The 9,033-nt window shown below is 49.5% G+C and overlaps 1 protein-coding gene across 1 annotated transcript; it reads right to left on the bottom strand.

Annotated features, from left to right (window-relative positions):
* Positions 1-6: 6 nt before the first annotated feature.
* Positions 7-8,855, bottom strand: LOC113616924 (putative ribosome-binding factor A, mitochondrial). The gene is made up of 4 exons (XM_027100282.1): positions 8,353-8,855; positions 7,681-7,793; positions 4,436-4,520; positions 7-124 (listed from the first exon to the last, which is right to left on the bottom strand). The coding sequence occupies exons 1-4, from the start codon at positions 8,563-8,565 to the stop codon at positions 50-52; spliced, it is 486 nt and encodes a 161-aa protein (XP_026956083.1). The 5' UTR covers positions 8,566-8,855; the 3' UTR covers positions 7-49.
* Positions 8,856-9,033: the final 178 nt, after the last annotated feature.

Raw genomic sequence — 9,033 nt, 5'->3', positions numbered from 1 at the left:
AGTCCACACCTGGGTGTCTGCCTGAATCAAAAACATATGCCCACACGTATCACCTGAAATCATTTTGCTCAAAGTCTTTTTCGTCCGGGGGTCCAAAATCAGCGATTGCCAGTAACCGATCAACCTGAAAAGGAACAGACAGAGGGTGACTCTCGAGCCACAGCACTGCCTGCGTCAGAGCCGGGCGCCGGCTGAGTGCGAGCATCCGCTGCCCGGTGCCAGCCCCACCACGGCCTCAAGCCCGCCCGCCGCCCCTCCTCCCCGTGCCGCTGCCCACACCTGCTACCTCAAGCCCGCCCGCCGCCCCTCCTCCCCATGCCGCTGCCCACACCCCCCGCTACCTCAAGCACACTTTCTCTGATAATGAACTGAGGCTTTTTGAAAACTACACTTAAAACTTGTAAATGTCAGTCAAATTTACAAAGAAACCAGTTAAATATTAGTTGAATTACTAACGCTTACTGGTTTCTAACGAAGTTTCATAAAATGCTTCAATTTTGCCGCAGAATTTGCGGGGAAAGCCCCCAGTGCGGTAACATGAGCGTCCCAAGTCTAGCGTGTGGCTCCGGTCCTGCAGGGGCTGAGGGGCCTACGCTGGGGACAGACCCTGCTCCTCAGCAGGGCCCGTCAAGGGCCTCTCCACCTTCACGCGTCTCTTCTGACTGCCGCCAGGTCGTCCTACTGGGGCCGTGCACTGAGACCCGACCTCCTGCTTCAGTGCAAGCCCCGGCGAGCCTGGTCCACAACTGGGCCCTGTCATATGCAGGAACTAAAGCATCATCACCAACCGGTGACACACCAATCAAACCACAAAGGTGAAAAGAAGAACTGGAGACAAATCAGTCCACAGAAAATACCAGGAACAGGACTGACGATGCTACAAAACAAGGACAAAGTGGCCTCCTCCAAAGTTAAAAGTGGAAGAAAATGTTCACAATGAAGATTTCTGCCAACTGACTTGTACCAGACACACCATGAACCGACACAACTCAATGATAAGCAAACCTTATTAAAAATGGGCAAGAGACTTTAACTGATCCACAAAAGGAGGAATGACCAGCAGGCACATGAAAAGACGCTCAATATAATTAGTCACCAAGAAAATTTAAGTTTAGGGGGCTTCCCTGGTGGCACAGTGGTTAAGAATCCGCCTTCCAGTGCAGGGGCTGCGGGTTCCATCCCTGGTCGGGGAACTAAGATCCCACATGCCACGGGGCAACTAAACCCGCACGCTGCAACTAGAGAGAAGCCCACAATGAAGAGCCGGCACGCTGCAACAGAGACACAGCGCAGCCAAAATTTAAAAAAAAAAAAAGAAAAAAAGAAAATGCAAGCTTAAGCCATCAGGATGGCAACGCCAGGGGCTGGCGAGGGCGTGGAGGCCCAGGGACCCTGACGCTGCGGTGGGAGTGCCTACAGCACGCCCGTGGTTAAAGCAGCCTGGCAGCTTTCTGACAGTTAAACATACGCCTGCTGCTCCTAGGAACTGACCTCAATGAAACAAAACATACATCCACAAATATCTGTACGCTAACGTTCACAGTGCTTCACTCTTTACAGCCAAGGAGTGGGAAAAAAGACAAATGTCTATGAAAAAGTGAATGGGTTAGTAAACTGCAGTACAGCTGTACAATGGATGCCGCTTACCAATAAAAAGGGAACTACTTACACGTGAAACAACGTGGACGAATCTCAAAACCACTGTGCCGAGCAAAGCCAGAGGCAAAAGACAGCATCCCGATTCCATTCATGCGAAATTACAGGGGTCTCAGCAGGCAAAACTAACCTACAGTGACTGAAACCGGACGGGTGGTAGGGGAGAGCTGACCGCGGTGAGCAGGGGTGGCGATGACACAAAGGTATGCGTTTGTCAGAGGAGGCGCAACTCAACATTATTAAGCCTCGGTAAAGCTTATTTTATTAACAAAGAACCAAATCCAAACACAACCTCAAACGCTAACACTTTAAACACAGGCCGCCGGGCTAACTTCTTGTGGAAGGGGAGCTCTGAGCTCAGATGGTGCGGGCCAGACCCTGCGCAGTGGGGCAGTGGGTGCCCCTGCGCGGTGGTCACCGGCTGCCCGACACCTGCTCTCGGAAGCCTGACCGTCAGTGGGGAGACGAGTGTGCATGTACCACAACACTGGCGTCAGAGTTTATGTATTTCCCTTAAGAATTCAGATAAAAAAGTTGTTTCCTCTATAGTTACAGTAAAAATCAACATTCTAAAAACCTCTCGACTGAAGTGCAACATCTATGGGAAAGGTACACAAACCATGAAGCGTAGCTCAGTGACATCCCACACATTGAACACACGTGTGGGCACGGCCGCGACACTTAGGTGAAGCCCAGAGGCCTCCTCAGGCCCCTCCTGCTCACTCCCCTCCCCGTGACAGCCATTACTTTTACTTCCAACACCAAGGATTAGCCAGGCTCTTCCTGAACGTTTTATGAACAGAAGCTCTCAGCGCGTGGCCTTTCCTTGGCTCCACGGCCGGAGGGAGTTGGGTCAGGGGACTGTTCCAGAGCACGTCCGTCCATTCTGCCAACTGCACTCGCCAGAGACCCTGTGCCAACGTTCCCGGCCGAGTCCGTGGGTACTGCGGGGGGTGGGGGTGGGGGGCCTCGAGGGTCACAGACTCAGCTTCCCTGGGGACGGCCAGTCTCTAGCGCGGCACTGTGAGCCGCCCTTCCGCCAGGCCCCACCCCTCGGCGCTCGCACCCTCACTCCTGTAAGGAAAGCCCTCACGGAGGGGTGCGCGCTGGAACCCGGTTTTCGTTCGCGCTCTCCTGACGAGCGCCTCCGCGTGTGTTTACTGCCAGTACCGTCAATATTGCTGAATTACTCAGGGTGCAGTTTGGACAGAGCTCATTACTAGTTCTCTTTCAAATGTCCAGACTAGTGACCTGAAGATTATCCTGAGGATGCAAGGTAAGCTGCTGAAACTGGTAACATGTTAGCAGTTGCAACTACCTGTGATTTTTGGTGCAACCAACATAAGACAGAAATAAACGGACTGATAGAAGACTCAAAGTTTCGTCCAGGACTCCCAATTTCAAATGTCTGTCTCTAGCCAAGTGCTTTATCAACAGCTGACTTTAAATCTATTAAAAACATACACAGTGTTTGAAAAACACTGCCCTGACTTACGCCAGGGGAAGCAATGACCATGTCCTCAAATGATCACCTACCCAAATCAGAAACCCCTCTGGTCCAGCCTTCACTTCTAACTACAGTGAGGCGGAAAACTGCAGGACTCTGAGGTGCCAGCCGAGGCCTGACCGACCCTTGGCCCCCAGGTCAACAGCTGAGTTCTGGGCACATGCAGGACCCACCATCACCGCGTGGCACGTGTCCGACCCTTGGCCACTTCCCCGGAGCACACGAGGCAGGACAGACGCTAGAGGTCTCCAGTGCAAACACCCATTAGCACGGCCTCCGGAATAAGGCCTCCCAGAAACGCTTAAGCTCGCGTGCACCTCCCTCCCTCCAGTGACTTTTTCTGGAAAGGAACCCACACAGCCAGGTAGGACCTTGCAGCTCTGAATTCTTCCTCCACAGAGAGAGGGACGAGCCAGCTGAGGGCTCATCCTCTGAGACAGGTGGGTCCTCCCACCAGCCCCACCCGACGTGCCCGGGGATTCCTGCTGAGTATCTGCACAGCACAGCCATGACCTAAACTCCACTTGAGCTGGAAGCGGCACTGCAACTTCACTCCTGTTCCCCTTTCCAGCTAGGAAACCACACATCTATCAAAGTTATCCACATAATGTTTTCAGTATCGCTTGTATCATGAATAACAAAGGACGACAATGTACAATTTTTTCCCCTCTGTGAATCTGAATACTACCTAGTCCTACAGTGAGTAACAGCAACCTAATCATAATCCCGTAAATGCTACTGTTTCTTCGGTAAACTTTTTAAAGGTGTAACATACCTTAATAACCATGAAGCAACCACCACCCAGATTAAAACGTATGTATGTTTTAACAGGTTTTTAATCTTTATAATTAACCTATACCTAAAACAAGGAAAATAAGTATGAAACAATTACAGTTACAGGACAGAACGTAAGTGTGTCAGCCTTAACAGTGTAAAGTAACCAGAGACAGACTGAAATCTAGGGAAGTGAGAGAAGGAGGTAAGCACAGGAGGGCAGCTCTGACTGCTTCAAGTTTGTAAACAGAGAGAGAGGGATCTGCTTTACTAGTTAGGGCTATACTGACAAGCATTCAAACATTAAAGCCACACAAAGTGGTTACCTCTGGGGAACAGGGCTGAGAACAAGGCACAGGTGCCTTACTTTTCATCTGTACCCTTCTATTACCTTTTAAAAACTGTATACGTTATCTTTTGAATATTTAAAAATTAAATTTAAAATCTTACCCATATAAAAGTTTACATCATAAACAGGTAATTATGTAAAAGCCTGACCTCCACTGCAGCTGCATTTTTTTTGTCCTGAACAAACACTATTGGCGGCATGTTCCTCAGGGTCTGCTGGGACATCAAAAGGTGCCTGGAGAGAAAAAGAGATTTGTGCAGTCACAGGTGACACTTGGTGGAGGGGTGTCAGTGCCAGAAACAGAAAATATCATCTCACAAAGAGGTGAGGCATGATTTTTTTAAATTAATTAATTAATACATTTATTTTATTTATTTGGCTGCATTGGGTCTTCATTGCTGGGCGTGGGCTTTCTCTAGTTGCAGCGAGCGGGGGCTACTCTTCGTTGCGGTGCACAGGCTTCTCACTGCGGTGGCTTCTCTTGTTGCAGAGCATGGGCTCTAGGCACGCGGGCTTCAGTAGTTGTGGCACACAGGCTCAAGAGTTGTGGCTCATGAGCTCTAGAGGGCAGGCTCAGTAGTTGTGGCACACAGGCTTAGTTGCTCCGCGGCATGTGGGATCTTCCCGGACCACGGCTCGAACCTGTGTCCCCTGCATTGGCAGGCAGATTCTCAACCACTGGGCCACCAGGGAAGCCCTGAGGCATGAGTTTTGCTTACCACATTCTTCAAAGATGAAAAGTCTTCCTTAGCCAACTGCCACATTTCAACAGGGATACAAAATGCATGATCACAATTGTTTTTAATTCTCTAAATGCAACTTCTGAGATTCTTACAAATAGTCTGACGTGAACTTGGGACATTCCTGGGCATCACTGTGGCCTTGGGCTGTGGTTTGGGCACCAACAACCTGCCAGCATTTCGTCCCTCCATCCGACCGACACTCATCGGCAACAGCGCCACAGAAGTGTGGCTGCCGGCCGTGCTTCCCGGACGTCAGACACAGAAACGATCTTCATATTACCCAGTCATGCAATACATGCGGATCCAGGGGCGACAAGCATCCAGTGAAAACACTGCTGTGACACACAGCACATCTGCTCAGCGACGCAGTTATGGGAAAACCTTTACACTAAACCTTGGTGATCAAAAGAATTGGGAAAAGGGACATTCTGTTCAACTGAATTTTCTGTTACCTAAAAACTAATCAGAAAACAGCAGGAACTCCAGTCCCGAGGGCTGCTCTGCCAGGTCTCTCTGCGTCTTTAAGACTGAGGAGAAAACTGAGTAGCTTCTTTACTCTCACCCAGCTCAGCGGTTCTCAAAATCCTTGGTCTCAGGACCCCTTTATACTCTTAAAAATTATTGAGGACGCCAAAGACCTTTTGTTTATGTGGGTTACATCTACCAATATATACCAGACTAGAAATTAAAGCTGAAAACATGTATTTATTAATTCATTTAAAGTAACTTTTTTTTTTTTTTTTTTTTTGCGGTACGCGGGCCTCTCACTGTTGTGGCCTCTCCCGTTGCAGAGCACAGGCTCCAGACGCGCAGGCCCAGTGGCCATGGCTCACAGGCTCGGTGGCATGTGGGATCTTCCTGGACCGGGACACAAACCCGTGTCCCCTGCATCAGCAGGCGGACTCTCAACCACTGCACCACCAGGGAAGCCCACTATATTTTAAAAGAAATTAATGAGAAGAGTGGCATTGCTTATGTAGCTGCAGATTCCTTTAATACCCAGCATAATGGAACAGCTGGATTCTCATCTGTTATCTGTATTCAATCTGTTGTTATTTTGTTTAAAATAGAAGAAAATCTGGCCTCACACAGATCTGTAACTGAAAAGTAAAGCGTATATGAACAGCCTTTCAGAAAAGTGTAGATCTTCTCTGATGCTACACAAGAACTCAACAAAGAGTAGTTTATTAAAGACTGCAATGTGGAATCTGAAACCAGATCCATGAACCGCGTTCTCTGTACATGAAAATCCACCGGCCCTCTTGCCCTTTGAATCGATCTCTCCCTGTGTGTGATTTTCTAACCTCATGCCTTGGTCTTTTAGAAAATACTGGTTCAGCAGGTCACACAGATTTTCAGAATGGTGATGTATTTTACAATACGTCACCTCCAATCTCATCAAAAGGGTCTTATGTACCATGAGGCTGTCAAACTCAGAGTGGTGGATACAAGTTTTCTAAAATTCTGATTTTCACTGAAAGCTTAAATTTTACCACTGGCAACAAATATGGTCAGCTGTGCCCCTGAAGTGACAGGTTCACTCTGCTCACTTTGGAGAAAATGTCTGTCCTATACCCACATCTGAATAACCATAGTTATGAATGGATAAAGAAGATGTGGCACATATATACAATGGAATGTTATTCAGCCATAAAAAGAAACGAAATTGAGCTATTTGTAATGAGGTGGATAGACCTAGAGTCTGTCATACAGAGTGAAGTAAGTCAGAAAGAGAAAAACAAATACTGTATGCTAACACATATATATGGAATTTAAGGGAAAAAAATGTCATGAAGAACCTAGGGGTAAGACAGGAATAAAGACACAGACCTACTAGAGAACGGACTTGAGGATATGGGGAGGGGGAAGGGTGAGCTGTGACAAAGCGAGAGAGAGGCATGGACATATATACACCACCAAATGTAAAATAGATAGCTAGTGGGAAGCAGCCGCATAGCTCAGGGAGATCAGCTCGGTGCTTTGTGACCGCCTGGAGGGGTGGGATAGGGAGGGTGGGAGGGAGGGAGACGCAGGAGGGAAGAGATATGGGAACATGTGTATATGTATGGCTGATTCGTTTTGTTATGGAGCAGAAACTAACACACCACTGTAAAGCAATTATACTCCAATAAAGATGTTAAAAAAAAATGAATAACCATAGTTGGTTCACTTGTTCTTTGAAGTGAAGCGTCTATTTTGGGTCACAATCAGCAACTGCAGTGTTCCGAGACAACCACCAGAGCTTCTTGCACACTTCCCACCACAGATACTAAAAAGATGTGCCAAAGGGTCGAGATACGCGTCACGGATGCTCTTAAATAAAGCTGGCAGCGCACTACCACAAGCATGTGCGGAAGCTACAGTGACCACCAGGACATCTGGGCCAGCAGTTTTACCCCCATAGCTTCAGTACAACATGTCAACACGGTGGGAACGGAAAACCACACCTCATTGTGAAGAAGCTCTCACCTCATCAACCTCTCCCTAGAAAGGACCCGGGATCACACTTCAAGAACAGCTAACCTAGGTTATGGCTTATATGAAGGCGTAAGTTCTGCTCTGAAATTCAAGAAAATGCTTCCCAAATTTTCCTTAAAAGCAAAAATAGTGGACAAAACCAGCTGGAAGGCAGGGTCAAGGAGAGGCCTCACCTCATGTGCGCAGCGCTCCTCTGCAGGACGGCCCCCACGTTTGCGTTCTGAGCCTCAGAGACAGTCGTCCTCCAGTACACGCGGCAGGTGGAGAAGTCTGAAGTCAGAGAGACCTGAGCCCAGCCCCAATTACTCTCAGCTCACCTGGGCTCCTGGAGACAGAGCGCGTCACGAGAGGCGCACTACCTCACGGGCAGTCCTGGCTTCAGGCTCCCACTGCCAGGGCCAGCGCCCCAAGCACACTGCTGGGGACGGGGGAAACGTCCCCTTCCCCGGGGGGAGCCCAGCCTCACCCCACGCACAGCAACGCCTCAGCTGCTGCTACTGCCCCTCCTCCTTTCCCTTTGGCTGCACGCACTCTGCTCTGGGGGCACAGACGGCAGAAGCTGCCTCCCGTGTCTTTACACCAAGATGAAGGCAGATCACCCACCGCTCACCTGACCCCCAGACCTTCAGACGCCCCACTTCATCACTTACTGGGCTCTGAGCACCCTCGGTGCTGTCTGGCCAAACACCACCCATGCACAGTGAGACACTGCTTTTGCACCCCACAAGCACCTTCCTCTCCTTAATACCCAGACGGCCACGCTGAGCATCCCTTCCGCCTTTTCTAACTGTCAGGCGACGACAGAGGCGCGAGGCCCGCAGTCCCTCCCTGGCCCCGAGGCCTACCTTGGAGAGCTCCACATTCAAGTCGCAGAGCTCCTGGCTCACTTCCGGGGTGCACAGCAACTCAGTCAGCGCTTTGTAGAGGAGGCCGTTCAGGGCCCTCAGGCGCACGTGGTCTTCCCTCCTGGCTCTCTTGGAGGTGCTCTTTGTCAGGGATGCCAACTGAGACGGCTTGTGAGTCTCCGTTAAGAAGAAAGGCAGACACACAGGCAACATTACAACTGTACATAAACTTGTACTAACTGACGATAAAGGTCATTCTCGGCCATCTTAGTTTTCATGAAGATACAGTTTCTTTTACAGACCAGGACCCTTCTAGATTTCACCTACCATCCCTTAAAGATCAAGAGTACTGCCAAGCATATATTTTTTTCCAAAAAAAATTTTATTGAAACATAATCCACACAGCATAAAATTCTCCTTCTTAAAAAAGTACAATTCGAGGGGCTTCCCTGGTGGTGCAGTGGTTGAGAGTCCACTTGCCGATGCAGGGGACATGGGTTCGTGCCCCGGTCCGGGAAGATCCCACGTGCCGCAGAGCGGCTGGGCCCGTGAGCCATGGCCGCTGAGCCTGCGCGTCCGGAGCCTGTGCTCCGCAACGGGAGAGGCCACAACAGTGAGAGGCCCGCGTACCGCAAAAAAAAAAAAAAGTACAATTCGGTGGTTTCTAGTATATACAGTGTA

Source organism: Aethalodelphis obliquidens, unplaced genomic scaffold (assembly GCF_003676395.1).
Source record: "Aethalodelphis obliquidens isolate GAN/ISIS:26980383/991018 unplaced genomic scaffold, ASM367639v1 scaffold913, whole genome shotgun sequence".
NCBI lineage: Eukaryota > Metazoa > Chordata > Mammalia > Artiodactyla > Delphinidae > Aethalodelphis > Aethalodelphis obliquidens.
This window is presented reverse-complemented; position numbering and strand designations above follow the sequence as displayed.